The sequence below is a fragment of the Triticum aestivum genome, chromosome 2D, assembly GCF_018294505.1.
Source record: "Triticum aestivum cultivar Chinese Spring chromosome 2D, IWGSC CS RefSeq v2.1, whole genome shotgun sequence".
In the NCBI taxonomy this organism is placed as follows: domain Eukaryota; kingdom Viridiplantae; phylum Streptophyta; class Magnoliopsida; order Poales; family Poaceae; genus Triticum; species Triticum aestivum.
Genome location: NC_057799.1, coordinates 77,903,620 through 77,921,189, shown reverse-complemented (window position 1 = coordinate 77,921,189; position 17,570 = coordinate 77,903,620). Strand labels below are relative to the sequence as shown.

The window sequence follows — 17,570 nt, the reverse complement described above, 5'->3', positions numbered from 1 at the left end:
CATCGCTCTTTGGAGGCGAATCTTGTGTTTTTACTTATCTGCCCCCGTCCCTAGTAAAATGACATTTCGGCAATGAAATCGAACCATTTTTAAAGTTCAGCCAAAATAATCTATTTTTCTTTAAACGGAGGCAAAATCTTTGCCTCATCGTCTTATTAATTAAAAAAGGAGTAAGACATAGTTTTAAAGGTTACAGGATTACTCACGTCTGAAAAAACTGGGGTCACTTTTCCCGAATTAAGTTTCCCATCAATCTAGCCCCGGCGATAAACCAAGTCTTCGCCTCATCCTTAATCGTCGCGACCACCCTAGAAGGAGGTGATGCTTTGGAGCGGAAGACCCTAGCGTTCCTTTCGTTCCAAATTTCCCAGCATATGAGCATCTGTAGAGAGTTGTTGGCCTTTCCGAAGTTCCTTTGCATTCGATCATTTGAGCCCCACCATTGCTTGATAGTCCGGAGATTACTGCAGCCCGGAGTCGCCGATTGTATTCCTAACCAGTCGAAGACCATGTTCCAAACTTTAATAGCGTAAGGACATTTGAACATGAGATGAGCAGCAAATTCCGGATCCCTTTTGCAGAGTTGGCAAAGACCGCAGTTTGGCCATCCTCTACGAAGCAATCTGCTACTTTTAATTCCTTTTTTTACCAGATATGGCCCTTTTAAAATTTGTTTGGTATGGTGGGGGCTACGGAGAATTAAATCTCTTGCAAGTCAAATCTTCTCTCAATCTTCTCTAATCCCTCCGTGAGGCTATATGTGCGAAATAAAGGTGGACTGATACATCACAAAACCCAAAGTAATTAAGGGCTAAATCATTCATTCGACCCCAAATCGCAAATCTGTGGTCCACAAAGTACGGGCTCGCTCCGTGCCTTTTGCGAATCTCTCGCCGCTCTTTGATAAATTGATTTGTTTCGTTCTCCTACGTGGGCGAAAGATAACACGCGGTACTTGCAGAGCTTGTCGCTCATGCATTTCTTTTTTCTTTTTTCAACCGGGCATCCCTTTTCATTAATTGCTTAACGAAAATACGAAGTTGGAGATCATTACAAGCAAGACTAGGATGAGGGGGAAAAAAGAAAAAGACTAGGAGAAGAGAAAGAAAGGGAAGCGAGTTGGTGCATCGCTAGGAAACCTGCTCAGGCATTTCGGCATTTGCATTCCAAAGAAGGGAGTTTCTAGTCTAGAAATTAAATCAAACAAGAGCGAAAAAGAATGGGGGCGCAAGAGGTGCTATTTCGTTATTTCCACCGGGCGGGAGGGGGGCAGATTGGTGCATATCATGACACGGTGGATGAAAAGAAAGCTGCTTCAGATTGAACGGGTCATGCACGGGTTCATGGCCGTGCCGAGCTAGCTAGGCTCACTGCCATTAGCACTTTGGCCAGGAGATTAGACGTGTCGTCATGACAGCTGCACTCAGCCAGTAGTTCCCAAGACTTGACGGATCAGGGATCAGGCTTGCGTGGAACATAGAATACAGCCAAAACGGTGCGCATTTCCTAAGCGTCTCGGAATAAAGGATTTTTTTTGTTGAAAAGGACCACCTGGTCAATGGAATTGCCGGAAAAGACCCCTCTGAATACAATTGACAGAAAAGACCACCTCGACCGTGACGGCAGGCGCGTCAGCCGACACGTGGCACCTGCCGCCAGATGCGGAGGCGGCAGCCCCTGGCGCCACTGGACCAGGCGGCAGGCGCCATGTAACAGATTTTCAGCCGAGCGCGGGAGGTGGAACGGAATAGGTGACATGAGGTGGGCCCCGCCGCCTTTGGGAGTGGCGGCACCTTTTTTTTGGCCTGACAGACGATTAGACAGCGCACGGCACCTCCTCTGTATATATAGAATATTTAAAAGAGAGAGCATGCATCTATGCGACGTGGTGTACACGAACTAGAAATCTGGCTAGCTTTTGTACGTGCATATCTAGCCCTCTTTCGATGATTATTTCTCTTAGATCAAAGTATAAAACTTCAATCTATTTGTACCACTGTATTCTCCAGGATGAACTCTACAAATAGAGTGTAATATTGAATATATTTTTCTTTCATAAATTTCTAACAATACATGGGACCCATACATCATAGAATAGCTAATTGTTAAACCAATGCATGTGTCAACGCGGATGACACGCAACTGCCGAAAGCCGCCGAAATCACCAGTTGGTGGTGTCCCGTCGTGCGTGCAGCAACAACACCACCTGCCGCCAGCGGGCGTGGCCGCAGCAACACGTGGCCTGAGCTGCCGCCTCAGGCAGTGGGGGCAGGGCCCACCTCCTGTCTCCCATTCCGTTCCAGCTCCTGCTCAGCCGAAAATCTGTTAGACTAGCCACAATGGATAGTAACATAGAGTAGTAACATGCCCATGTTACTAGTCTATGTTACTACCTCTATAGTGGGAGTAATATATGTGTGCTTCATTTTTTAGACTATAGACACATCTTGCCTTGATATGTGTGATGTTACTCATACTACTAGTAACTAGCTATGTTACTACATTTTCCTCTTTCTTCATTTATTACTTGCCACGTCATCTACTTTATCTAGATACGTGTGATGTTACTACCTATGTTACTCCCACTGTGGGTAGTCTTATACAGCGCCTGCCGCCTGCCACCGTGGCGGCAGGGCTGGCCGCCTCCGCACATGACGGCAGGTGCCACGTGTCGGCTGGCGCGCCTGCCGCCACGGTCGAGGGGTCTTTTTTGTTAATTTTATTTAAAGGGGGTCTTTTCTGGCAATTTTGTTGGGCAGGTGGTCCTTTTCGACAAAAAATCGGAATAGCAGTTCAGATTAGGCGCCCGTGTCTCGGTGTCAGGTAGCACAGAACAATACATGCGTGAATGTTTGCTCGTTAAATTTTCTCCAAGGGAAATAGGGAGTATTACTCCCTCGGTCTCATAATATAAGATTGTTTTGCAGGCTATTTTTGCAAGCTATTTCTTTCGTTCCTAAATTCCTATATAGTTCATATTGAAATCTCTAAAAAGATTTATATTTAGGAACGGAGTGAGTAGTTTTTAGTTTGCAAAACAATCTTATATTATGAAACGGAGTGAGTATTCCATAACAATAAGATTTATGAAACTGTCATTATAATAACCCTGATAAACTAAGGATCTCATGCGAACGGTTCGTAAATGGTTAGATTTCTTGTGACGAAACTAGTACATCAAATCAACGTTCGAGTCGACTTAACCCATATTACTTGGAACGATAATCTAAATAATAAACTCAGGGTCTAATGTAGCCAGCACGTCGTGCTCAAATCAATCATATTTTGCAAGACCGTGAGACACCCTATTCTGAGATCTAGGTAAGGCATCTATAGCCCGAGACATCAATACGACCTCTCAAACGTCTGCGAACGCGTTGCGTATGGTGAGCAGTCACTTTTAAATTTGCGGTTCCGTAATCAGATACCTCAGTTAGCAACCTTAAATTCATACAACCACATGCATTGTAAACTATCTCTACGATGCAACACAAAGTGTTCAACTGCGACGTCAACACATGACATAGGACTATAAAAAATTAGCATCTTCTACCTAATACTAACTATGGACAAAGATCTTCCACGGCTGCCATTACCTTTGTCGGCGCCTAGAAAAGGTGTCGGAACGCCGGGAGCGATCATAGGTCACGGCTAGACAAAATTCTCAACCAGCCATGCCCCATGCGCCATACACCTTGCAACGTCGGGATGACCAGCCACCCACATACACACAGAATGATGGGTCTTCCGTAGGTCGCAAAAGCAGGAAATATGTGCCTCGGGAAACTCGACCGTATGATGGCGATGGCGGGCACCGCCCTAGTGAGGAAAACCATCATACTCATCCGATGTCAAGGATGTGTACATGATATACGAGGCACACCTCGAAAAAACAGCGGAAGCACGCCCTCCGCGAGGTGTGCACTACCGAAGTTGCACTACCACAGGTGGATCACAGTCGAAAATCCCGATTACATTTGATCACCGAGATACCCTATGGGAATCAGTAACAAAGGGGTCACTACACTCGTCCTGGACCCGTCATAGACTATATATAGACTAAAAGAATGCCCGTGCGTTACAACGGGGCCACATTAACTTTAAGAGTTCAATATTAGTTATGTTAATATTACATTTAATATTTTCATACATATCAAATGACATTGGCGACATTTTTTACCATCAAATTCTCACACACACTCTCTCCCTCCCTCTTCCTCACTCTCTCTCCCCCTCTCCCTCTCTCTCCCTCTCTCTCTCTAACACACACACACATATCCATCTTATTGGGTACGGGATCATAATCCATCTATTTCACACGTACACACGCTAGTGCATAACAATATGGATTATGTGTATTATATTTGCCATCACAACTTATATTTCCCCGAGCCGCGTCGCTACAGAGCCGAGCTCCCGCCCGACCACCTCGCCGGCATCGAAGGGGAATGGATAAGGGTGACGCCCTGCCTCCCCTGCCCCCATGGCCTCACTCCTCGACGCCCCCTCCCAGATCCACTTCTCCTCCTCGCTCGCTCGATCCCGTCGATCTGGACGAAGTCAGACGCCGTGGCCACCATGACCGACCCCGTCCACACAGCCACTGCTCTCCCTGCAGGCTAGGAGCTTGTCAAGGAGCTCTGAACTCCTCCGCTACTTCGTCTGTGCCAACGAGATCGAGTCCAGCACCCCCGCATCGACGTCGCTGCCGTCTTCCTCAACCTTCGGCCACCGTAACATTGTCGTTCGATCCGTGCCGCCCCGAGCTCCCCTGTCTTCCCCTAGGGCGCCATTGACACCGTCGTGATCTCCTCTTGCCTTTCCCCTGTTTCCTCTCTCGTTTGCTCTCGTTAGGTATTTCGCCGTGACCGAGAACCGCCGTCCGCCATGGCCATTGCAGGGGTAGCCACCGAGCTCCTCGGATTGACCCCGTGGCACATGCCCGCTCCTATGCGCGCCCATGCCCGAGCCTGCTGCTCTTCTTCCGCGCCCGCGGGGCCACTCTCTCTCCATGCCCACGCCTGTGCCACACCGCGTCGATCACGCCCGCCACTGCCGTCGCGCTCGCCGCAGCCACCGCACCACTGTGACCCGCGCGACGCACACCCTGGCCACGCGCCACACTCTCGCTAGCTGCGCTCGCCCCGTCTGCTGCCGCCTATCCCTTCGCTCGCCCCGCAGTCGCGCCCCTGCCTCGCGCCCCCTCCTGTCACGGCCATCTTCTGCCGGCCGCCCCCTCAGCCACGCCGGCCGCTTGCCTCGCCTGATGTGTGCTGCTTCCTGCTGCTATGCGCTGCTCTACCGCTGGTACGCTGCTGCGCGCCATGTCCTCGACACCGCCGTGGACAAACATGGCGGAGGGATTGTCAATGGAGTACGAGGAGGAGGTGGCGGAGAAGGTGTGGAGAGGCAGGAGGTCTGGGGTGGAGTCAGCTGGCTGTGGTGGAGGTGTTTATGTGAGAAGGAGCCAGAGCGGAAGGAGAGGTCACAATTGGAAAGAATCGCAAAAAAGGTCATAACCTGGAGATCTCATTCCAAAAAAATGCTAATATCGATGGAGGGGTGATTTCCTTCTATAGGTGGAAAACATAGGAAATATTGGTTGTTATCAAGGAAAGGTAAAATTTTTAGGAAAGTTAGGATTTTGAACTGATTTCTATGCAAATGGGGTTTTATTGTTTGGTAACGTGATATCAGTACCTGCCCATTTGTAACGTGTCTGATTAGGAAAGTTTGCAAATGTTAAGAAACTATTTATTGGGAGAAAAGTTTGTGACGTGTCTGTTATTTGTTTCCTAAAACAAATTTCACTAATGAGAGAAATCGATTGATTTAGATAAGTTAGGAAAGTTAGATTAAAATATATTATTTGTTTCCTGAAAATCTGTTATTTATTTCCTAAGACAAATTGAACCAATAAAAGGAATCGATTGATTTGCATAATTTAAGGAAGTTAGATCCGCGATTTGTTATACGTTAGGAAAGTTCTGGTTGTAATAAAGAGTGGAGAGAAAAATAAACCGATGGACCAGGGTGGGAGGGGGTGGTGGGAGGAGAGACGAAAAAAAACCCAGCGAAAATAAACCGTGAAGACTATTCACCAACTGCTCCATTAGGAGTAGAGATTATGTATATATAGATTAAAGATGTTGACTACTCCAAATTCGTGGAACCGCAAAATTTTGTGGAGTATATGTATGAAGTTGATCGAAAAAATGTAGACTATATATACATCGTGGACCTAGGCTAGTAATTACCACTTTAGCTGACAGGAAGTGGAAACCAGGTTACAATAAACACTTCTCTCACAAAAAATGTGTGCCAGAAACGTGACATTATACAAGAGAGCATCTATTCATCAGTTTCTGGGTTTTTTTTTTTCAAATCAGCCGATTTGGGACGAAAACCTCTTGTGGATCGAGAACAAGCGGTCAGATCGTTGTCTTCTTCCTCCAACCGTTCTCGCACACACGAGTACACGACGTCCTCTTTCTCAACCTATTCCCTCTCGAGCGAATCAACTGATCAAAGTGGTGGAACCTATCCCCTCTCGAGGGAATCAACTGATCAAAGTGCCTGTTCCGGTTATATAAACATGTGGAATATGATATTCAAACCCATATTCATTTGAGATAAGAAATAAAAATGTGTGTGAATAGTGATGTTGAACTTGAAATTTGCATGTTTGTAGAACATCACCTCTCCAGCACACTGTACTTTTTTTCCAGAATTTTAGAACCATTGAAACATATTTTTCACTTGATGTTCACATGTTTTCATCCTACCTTGGTTTCCGGTGGACATTTTATCTTAGCTGACAACAAGAACACATTGCTCATCCTCTACCACAAGCTTTCACACAACTAATGCAAGCGAACTTCCATACAAGTCATTGTACATTGTTACAAATATATCAGTTCTCTATGATCACAAACCTCTAGAACTCTGGTACGAAAAAGGCAAAACCTCGTAACCAAATCTTCTGTTGTTAGCACACGAGAAAAGGTGGAACAAAATCAAAGGCTACAGATAAACTAGATGAAAGGGGGAGCAGCAACGCATGCAAAATTCTCAATGGTATCTTGGATCAGTTACTCCTGTTGGAATTAGACCCCTTTTTTTCAGGGTTGCTGCTAGTATACAGATATTCTGAGAGAGCAACAGCCATCCAATGCAAACAGAGTTCCACTGTATCATGGAAACCGACGCGATGTTCTGTTTCGGGTGATCATCATTTGTACCATCCAGTAAGCATGTATCTCAGCCAAAAGCAGAATAGGCATGACAGAGCCTGCCACACATGAAGGCACGAGGAGTTACTACTTAATACTGCAGATCAAAATACACACCAAAAGAAAAATATGGAGAAAGTGGAAGGTACAAAAATAAAAAGTAAAAAATCAACGTTGCAGGAAAGTGATATCAAAAGTGCATATGTAGGGCAACTATTTCCATTCAAATATATGGAGTGGCTTAAGGAAATCTACCGATTACTTAAACTCAGATCAGCTGCAAATTTTGTCGTGGAAAATGGTAATGAATTCTGACATGTCTGTGCTGAACACCACGGCGAGGTTTAGGAATAAATAGGACATCTGCCGTGAAAGAACTTGAGCGTTAGGAGTAGCTCTCGTTCAACACTATCCAACCACATAGACACTATACACATTTGGAAGTCAAGTTTATCAAGTGTTGGCAGTGTGACACCAAACACCATAGCTAGCAAGTCGTTAGTAGACATGATTGTTTAAGGCGTCAATAACGGTCAAATAGCTATGCTGGGTTCTGGTTGAATCATTACTTGGCATCGCCCTTTCTTAAGTTTTTACTGCTGCTAGAAAATATTGGTGTGTCGCAATTGACTAGTCCACGATAGTTTCACAAGTCAAGGAAAGAATTACAAGAAAATGAAGTTGGCACCAAGAATGCATTTCGAGTGTACCTGAAATATAAGAAGCCTTATGCAAAGGGACTTCTCTGAGCACTTCCCAAACAACCTAAGGAATATGTTAACAAGGTTACCATCTTTGGTACCTGTCAGCAGTCCTGTTTGGGTATCAAACCTACAGCAAGCACAATATAGAATTTTATTACAAGTTCAAAACCATATTACCATAAGTTCAATTGACAGTTTCGTACCAACAGAAATAAATCAGTACCTTGGCAACCTATGTCTTGGGCAAGGAACAAAGTGGAAGAGCTGTAGACAATAGACACAATTCTAAAGCGTAAGCAGACAATATACCTAATGAACTAAAAGTGTAAATGTACCAATGAAGAGGTAAAGATGGAAATCAGTTTCTCCGAACCTGTGGTACTGAGCACAAGAAATTTAGAACCTGGGGTAAAAAGAAGAGCAATAATGTCTCACTGCAAACAGAAAACAGTTTTATCAGCTCCAATCATTAATCAATAATGCGCAGAGCAAATTATATGGACAACTAGCATATATAGTACTAAAGTATAAATATCAAGTATTAGATGGCACGAGAAAAGTTTAGGTTCACAGCCAAGATGGTTTTGCCACGATAAACAGTTAAGATATCAAGATATATTGCCCAAGATATGAACACCAGAGGTCAACAAGCAACATCTAAAATGTTTAAAACCTAGATGTTGTCCACTCAGAGTGCTGGCAAATTCTTGCATCACTCTTCCTACCCCACCCCAAAAGTTCCATGTGGAATCTTTTCTCATTTTACTAATATAGTACAACCTCTGTTCCTAAATATAAGACATTTTGGCAGTACAATTTGAACTGCAAAAACGTCTTATATTTAGGAACAGAGGTAGTGCATTAGAACAAATAAAAATACAAAACGAAGGGGGGAACTTTTGTGCACATGCACCAGAACAAGGATATTAGGAATTCTTGCCTACAGAAAGCAAGCTGCCAGTTGCATACAATTACATACAAGAAACAGCCAAATGAAGAATAACCTGGAAGAAATAATAGTGGAACTTGCGAGAGATAACTAAGGATGTTTACCTGAAATGCCCCAAAATACCCACCACAGCTAAAGTCATCCCAGCAAAATAGGTGTAGGTATCACCAACAAAAACAGATGAAGGATACCTGACAAGTTACAAAGTGATGATGTAAAAAAAATCAACATCTTCTATTTAAAACAAGGTAGCATGCCTCTCAAGGTCCTTACCAGTTAAAACCCAGCAAAGCTAATGAAGTGGTCAGGAAAGGCAGGACAAGATAAATAGAGAATGCATGAGCTTGCTGAGTTTCAAGGTCTTTAGAAGATCCTATGCGCATTACATTATGTATCAAAACCTGGAAAATGTTATAATCATCAGTTCACGAATGGTACTCAAAATTCAAGAGTCATGTACTTCATACCGCAGCAGATATGACAACTGTCTGCCCAACTTCAAGACCATTCAGGCCAGCATGTATGTTGATTGAATTTGTACAAAAAACTGCTAACAAGAGCATGAAGAGCTTGTACATCCAACCTGCATGCCAAAGAAAACAAGGTTGGTGTTGGTACTCTATTATCTAGTATTACATCTCGGTCCACAGAGATTTAAAAAAAAACTGTCTACAGAAGAAATTGCATTCAAAAGGCAAATAAGTAAGCCAAAAGAAATGCATCTCAGCAGTACTGGAACACATGGATCTCTCAGTTCATTTATTTCAACAGTTGAGGTTACATCTGGTACATCTGCTGAGAGATTTCAAAAGACATTTTGAACAATCAATGTACAAGATGGACTTGGTCACTCTAACAAGTGATAAAATTAAAAGGCATAAGTACTTCCACCACACCAATATTTGGAACCACTCAATATTTACTGTGTCAAAATTCACTTATTTTGGGTTTGTAAACATACCTAGCTCCAGAACTTCTACTCCAACATAGGTTGCTAGAGGCTTTGGAATGATGATGGAAGTACCACCAGCATATGCCATAAGTAGAGGAAGTGCAGCAATCGTAGGCAGCAGTAGTTTCCTGTTCAATGTAGGTCATTCCAAAACCAATTTATCAGAATCAAGAAAGCAATAGCAATTGCACTATTGAAATAAACTGAAGGACACTCTGAAAAAGAACATACACTCTCCATGGAATATCAAGAACATCGTCAATAAATCCAAGAAGAATCATAAAGCAAACTGATGCTAATGCTGCATTATATTCAACAAGCCACTGCAAAAAGAAGGTGGGGGTGAAATTCAGGGCATAACAAATATTTTGTTAATTCCAAAAACGACAAACACTAGTCATAAACATACAATGGAATCCGCTGTGAAGTTGAAATGTTGAAATAGAATAGCAATGACCAAGTAGACAATCCCAACAACAATGCCTAGTGACTCAGGCCTGCAAAACAAGTAAAATGTTTAGACAATAAAGAATGTCAACTCACAGCTTTTTATTACCAAGCCAGATTGTGTAGCAAATTCATATGAAAGGCGTACAAATGGGTACTTTTTTTTTGAATTGCTCCTTCAATGTACAGATATGGGTTTGTGCGCACTTCTCTAAAATAATGCTATCTTTCAGTTTCTCTTGCCGACTTTGTATATATAGAATCTTGATGCATGTATATTAGTGTATACATGCGCTGCATGTATCAGTATCATATAGCCCAAAGAAAGCATTCAAAAATGTACATTCAAGAAAGCTCCTTAAAATAAGACATGCTTTGTGTCCTTTCTTTGATGTATATGTTCTTCAGAGGTATGCAAGAACTTTGACCAGTAAGAAAGACTGCATTCTAAGTTCCAAGATCATTTTGGTTCACACTTAACCCAAGGGGATGGAATGGTGCATGAACTCTATCTGTAGGCCGAAATACTGAAGCACGGCATTCCTTGGCAACATATCAGAGTCAAAGAAATAAACTACTCCCTCCGTCCCAAATATAAGAGCATTTTTTACATGCTGTTATATTATGGGACGGAGGGAGTATATTAAACTAGGTGGAAATAGAAATTATTTACTGCTTAATCCCCAAACTGGACAATCTGTCAAACAGAGTCAACACCCACCAACGAATGCAAGTATCCGTCACTGAGGAAATTCCGCTCAGCTGCTATCAGCTATCCCAATATGACTTCTAGTTTCGAGCTGTAAGAAAACAGTCAGTTTAGCCTATTCTATGAAGTATTGACGTCTACAAGTACCAGATGCATGGATTTCAACTGAACTGAAATCGCTTCTTGTACTCCATAGTTTCCACCATGAATTGTAGCAGCTACCAACGCAAGAAATTCCCCGCCTCTCTATCTATCTATCTATCTATCTATAAAAGCACAGAGCAGACTGCAAGTTATCAAAATTGTACTCGTGACTCACACTGTGATCTCTCCCATGGGCAAGCCCTTCTTGTTGATGTCCTTGCCGAACATCCCGCGGCGGAGGAGGTAGCGGGCAGCGACAGGGATGAGTCGTAGCACGACGAAGAAGCCGCCGAGGCTAATGGCCCCGCAGATTAGGATGGATCGCCGCAGATCGGCGGCCAGGGGGTAGTGCACGAACGCGAGGTACGAGAAGGGCGCGAGGAAGAGAGCCATCGCCGCGAGGACCAAGCGAAGGTTCGGCGGCCGGAGCACCAGGTCGCCCGGCGCCGCGGCCGGCGCAGCAGCGGCAGCAGCAGCCGGCCGCGACTTCGTCGGCCTATCGGCTGCCGCCGCCCCGGGCCTGCGGCGGACGTCCATGGGAGGAGGGCCTGGGGTTAGGTGAAGTGGGTAGCGGACGGGCAGCTGTCGGGGAGGTCGGGGTGCGTGCGCCGGCGGCGGCGGCGTGGTGTCTGCTCGCCGGCGATGGGGTCGGGAGCACGGGAAGGTTTATAGTTGTGGCCGCGAGGTGACGTGGAGGGGTCTCATTGGCTGTGGTCACGTGTTCGGCGGGCACTGGAGGGAGAGGCTTCCGTGGAATCGTCGTGCCTGGAATTGGAGCTTTGCTTTGTTTGGAAGACACTCACAATTTATTTTAAAAATCGCTGTATCTGGCCATTTCAATTTTTGATCCACGGTTCAGAAAAGTAAATTCAAATCAGCCTGTGCATAGTACCAGAGACCTACGATTCGAGTTGAACTTCTGTAGCGTGATAGATGCATCTTTTGTCAAAGTTGTCAATTTTTGTAACTCTCGCATTCACAAAAGTACCCAACGAAATGTGTTAACTCTAGCCGTCAGACTTCTTGTTGCCTTGTCGTACTTGCAGCCAGATGTGTGATGCATCTCTGTCCAATGGCTGTGCGCGGCTTCACGCAGTCGCGTATGGCTTCATATGTCATGAGTGTGCAGATCTAGCATCTCGTGCGGCTCAACAACTCACCAACTGAAAGAATCGAGATGAAACTCAAGGGGATGTATCTCTTCTACAAATTTTACATGTTTTCTTCAATATTTTAGGCTTTGGAGTATAAAGGTTTGCCTAAAAATAACTACGGTGAGCACAACATATATGAACAATGCAAGGTTTAGTTACTAAAGTGAACACACAATTAAATGAGTTCGGATAAGTAACTGAAGCACGTAAAGACGAAGAGATATCTGAATGTTCATTTCCTTGGAGGGAAGTTAGTCCCCGGTTGAGAGGTGTGAGAACACGAAGGTTTCTTGACGTCACCAAGGCTCGCCTTCCTCTCCCTCGGCATTCACCACGAAGGGCGGGCTGATACCTCTAAAACATATCTATTTTTGCTATGTTTCAAACTACTTTGATACCGCTATTACATAGTTTTTCTACGTCTTTAACAATTTTGTTGGATTGACCTACTAATCCAATGCCAAGGATTAACCTATTAATCCACTATGAAGTGTCAGTTGTTGCTTTCTGCATATTTTTGGAATCTGCAAACATAGTATTTTTCTGGGGGCTAAAAAAATAAAATAAAAACATGTCGTGAAGTTTCAAGACACGAGAGCCAGCATAGGGCCATAAGCCACCAAAGGGGCGGGTTGCGGGACCGATGTGGTGGGTTGATGCGGCCCAAGGTCAGACCACCCTGCCCTCCTAGGTCTTCGTTATGTGGCTTTTTCGGTTCCGGTGGTAGATGGGATTGGATGAGATTTCTTATGTAATCGTGTGAATTTGTTAGGGTTTGATCCCTAGTACCCATTATGTTTTGAGATTGATGTTGCTATGACTTTGTTATGCTTAATACTTGTCACCAGGGCCCGAGTGTCATGATTTCATATGTGAACGATTATGTTTTTATGAATATATTTGAGTTATTGATCATATCTGGAAGTTGTGTGCACCTGATATTGTTCTGAACTCTAAACCCAAGATGACAATAATTGAGATACTCTATGGGGATGACTATATTTTGAGGAGTTCATGTATTCATTATGTTTTAATGCTTTGTTCTAGTTCTGTTAAAAGAAGAGGCTTAATTACATTTAGTTTCCATTAGGACCCCGCTGCCATGAAGGGTACGCAGGAAAAGAGATGTTATGCAAGTTCTTATCACAAGCATGTATGACTGTATAAGGAATACATGCCTACATATGATTGATGAATTGAAACTAGTTTGTATCGCTCTAGGTTGTGACCCTTGCATATTGAATCTCATCTGAAGATCCCATCACTACTCCATGCCTACGCTTTTCTACTACTGCCTTTGCTACAATTACTATTGCTCTACTCTGTTACTACTATTGTTACTATCATTGTTACTCTGTTATCACTGTTATCATATTACTGTGCTACTAATAAATTGCTACATGGAAGTGATTTCTCAGGTGTGGTTGAATTAACAACTCAATTGTTAAGGCTTATAAATATTCTTCTTGGCTCCCCTTGTGTCAAATCAATAAATTTAGATGAAACACTACCCTCGAAGACTGTTGTGATCCCCTATACTTGTGGGTCATCGGTAGCTAGATGGCATCTCCTATCTCTCGTTCTTCAGTACAAAGTTCACGTGAGCTGTCTCACATGATCGGGATCAATCTGATGCAATCAGTGGTGTGTTTGTTGGGATATGATGAATTGTCGCTTTATGATCAAATTGTTCGTTGAATTCAATTGTATATTTTGAAGTTTATTTGATGTGTAATTGAATAGTTTTATATGCTCTTCGGTCTACTTGTCTTCTTTGGCCAAGTTTGATGAGTAGTTTCTTCGCAGGGAGTGGTGCATTGTAGTGGATTCTAAATTTTTTTGCATGGTGGTGGATTCTAATCTTGTAGTGATCTGTGTCCTAGTGACAGAAAGGGACAAGACATGTATTGTATTGTATTGTTGCCACTAAGGATAAAACGATGGTTTTTTGTCATATTCCTTCATATTTTACTGTCTACATTATGTCAACTTGCTTATTGCAATACTCTGCTTGTCATGAACTTAATACTCGGAGATGCCTGCTGGATAGCGGTCTTGGGGTTAGTATTAGTTATAGATGCAGTTGGATAACGGTCTACATATCATGGACGTAATGCCTATATGAGATTATACCATGAATGACCATAATCATAAATATAAATATTAAAATCTAATTAGTGCCCAACTGTAATTTGTTCACCACACTACACTGTTATGCTTATGAGAAATGCCAATAGTGAAATGAGAAATGCCACTAGCGAACCTATGCCCCTCTGAGTCTATTCTATGTTACTAAAATCTTCACTACAATTATTATTCTTTCCTCTACCATTTTATCTATCTATCAATTCATGCCATATCGTGCAATTTAATCTTGTAACTAGCAGGACAAGAAGCTTGACAACCTTCTGAAGGAAATATGCCCTAGAGGCAATAATAAAGTTATTATTTATTTCCTTATTTCATGATAAATGTTTATTATTCATGCTAGAATTGTATTAACCGGAAACATAATACATGTGTGAATACATAGACAAACATAGTGTCACTAGTATGCCTCTACTTGACTAGCTCGTTGATCAAAGATGGTTGAGTTTCCTAGCCATAGACATGAGTTGTCATTTGATTAACGGGATCACATCATTAGGAGAATGATGTGATTGACTTGACCCATTCTGTTAGCTTAACACTTGATCGTTTAGTATGTTGCTATTGCTTTCTTCATGACTTATACATGTTCCTATGACTATGAGATTATGCAACTCCCGTTTACCGAAGGAACACTTTGTGTGCTACCAAACGTCACAACGTAATTGGGTGATTATAAAGGTGCTCTACAGGTGCCTCCGAAGGTACTTGTTGAGTTGGCGTATTTCGAGATTAGGATTTGTCACTCCGATTGTCGGAGAGGTATCTCTGGGCCCTCTCGGTAATGCACATCACTATAAGCCTTGCAAGCATTGTAACTAATGAGTTAGTTGCGAGATGATGTATTACGGAACGAGTAAAGAGACTTGCCGGTAACGAGATTGAACTAGGTATTGAGATACCGACGATCGAATCTCGGACAAGTAACATACCGATGACAAAGGGAACAACGTATGTTGTTATGCGGTTTGACCGATAAAGATCTTCATAGAATATGTGGGAGCCAATATGAGCATCCAGGTTCCGCTATTGGTTATTTACCGGAGACGTGTCTCGGTCATGTCTACATAGTTCTCGAACCCGTAGGGTCCGCACGCTTAAAATTTGGCGACGATCGGTATTATGAGTTTTTGTGTTTTGATGTACCGAAGGTAGTTCGGAGTCCCGGATATGATCACGGACATGACGAGGAGTCTCGAAATGGTCGAGACGTAAAGATCGATATATTGGACGACTATGTTCGGACAGGTTCCGGGAGGTTTCGAACATTTACCGGAGTACTGGGGGGTTACCGGAACCCCCCGGGGAGTTAATTGGGCCTCATGGGCCTTAGTGGGAGAAGAGGAGGGGCGGCCAGGGCAGCCGCGCGGCCCCTCCCCCTCTAGTCCGAATTGGACAAGGAGGGGGGCGGCGCCCCCCTTATTCCTTCTCCTTCTCTCTCCCTTCCCTCTCCTACTCCAACAAGGAAAAGGAGGAGTCCTACTCCCGGTGGGAGTAGGACTCCCCCCTTGGCGCGCCCTCCTCCTGGCCAGCCGCCTCCCCCCTTGCTCCTTTATATGCGGGGGCAGGGGGCACCTCTAGACACAACAATTGATCTCTTGATCTCTTAGCCGTGTGCGGTGCCCCCCTCCACCATATTCCACCTCGATCATATCGTAGCGGTGCTTAGGCGAAGCCCTGCGTCGGTAGCAACATCATCACTGTCATCACGCCGTCGTGCTGACGGAACTCTCCCGTGAAGCTCTGCTGGATCGGAGTTTGCGAGACGTCATCGAGCTGAATGTGTGCTGAACTCGGAGGTGCTGTACGTTCGGTACTTGGATCGGTCGGATCGTGAAGACGTACGACTACATCAACCGCGTAGTGCTAACGCTTCCGCTTTCGGTCTACGAGGGTTGCTACCTCTTGAGCACTGCGTTGGTTTTCCCTTGAAGAGGAAAGGGTGATGCAGTAAAGTAGCGTAAGTATTTCCCTCAGTTTTTGAGAACCAAGGTATCAATCCAGTAGGAGGCCACGCACGAGTCCCTTGTACCTACACAAACAAATAAAAACCTCGCAACCAACGCAATCAAGGGGTTGTCAATCCCTTCACGGTCACTTACGAAAGTGAGATCTGATAGATATGATAAGATAATTTTTTTGGTATTTTATAATAAAGATGCAAAGTAAAATAAAAGGCAATAAAAATAGCTAAGTGTTGGAAGATTAATATGATGGAAAATAGACCCGGGGGCCATAGGTTTCACTAGTGGCTTCTCTCAAGAGCATAAGTATTACGGTGGGTGAACAAATTATTGTTGAGCAATTGATAGAATTGAGCATAGTTATGAGAATATCTAGGTATGATCATGTATATAGGCATCACGTCCGCGACAAGTAGACCGACTCCTGCCTGCATCTACTACTATTACTCCACACATCGACCGCTATCCAGCATGCATCTAGAGTATTAAGTTCAAAAGAACAGAGTAACGCTTTAAGTAAGATGACATGATGTAGAAGGATAAACTCATGCAATATGATATAAACCCCATCTTGTTATCCTCGATGGCAACAATACAATACGTGCCTTGCTGCCCCTACTGTCACTGGGAAAGAACACCGCAAGATTGAACCCAAAGCTAAGCACTTCTCCCATTGCAAGAAAGATCAATCTAGTAGGCCAAACCAAACTGATAATTCGAAAAGACTTGCAAAGACAACCAATCATACATAAAATAATTCAGAGAAGATTCAAATATTGTTCATAGATAAACTTGATCATAAACCCACAATTCATTGGTCTCAACAAACACACCGCAAAAGAAGATTACATCGAATAGATCTCCACGAGAATCTTGGAGAACTTTGTATTGAGATCCAAAGAGAGAGAAGAAGCCATCTAGCTAACAACTATGGACCCGAAGGTCTGAGGTAAACTACTCACACTTCATCGGAGAGGCTATGGTGTTGATGTAGAAGCCCTCCGTGATCAATGCCCCCTCCGGAAGGACGCCGGAAAAGGCCCCAAGATGGGATCTCACAGGTACAGAAGGTTGCGGCGGTGGAATTAGGTTTTCGTGGATGCTTCTGTTGGTTTGGGGGTACGTGGGTATATATAGGATGAAGAAGTACGTCGGTGGAGCAACGTG

The 17,570-nt window shown here is 43.8% G+C and overlaps 1 protein-coding gene across 1 annotated transcript; it reads right to left on the bottom strand.

Moving 5' to 3' along the window:
- Positions 1–6,864: 6,864 nt before the first annotated feature.
- LOC123051720 (UDP-N-acetylglucosamine--dolichyl-phosphate N-acetylglucosaminephosphotransferase) lies at positions 6,865–11,879 on the bottom strand. The gene is made up of 11 exons (XM_044474683.1): positions 11,313–11,879; positions 10,247–10,334; positions 10,069–10,160; positions 9,847–9,965; positions 9,353–9,468; positions 9,159–9,286; positions 8,990–9,076; positions 8,310–8,370; positions 8,160–8,200; positions 7,943–8,063; positions 6,865–7,291 (listed from the first exon to the last, which is right to left on the bottom strand). Exons 1-11 carry the CDS (start codon positions 11,672–11,674, stop codon positions 7,232–7,234), a joined length of 1,275 nt encoding a protein of 424 aa, XP_044330618.1. The 5' UTR covers positions 11,675–11,879; the 3' UTR covers positions 6,865–7,231.
- Positions 11,880–17,570: the final 5,691 nt, after the last annotated feature.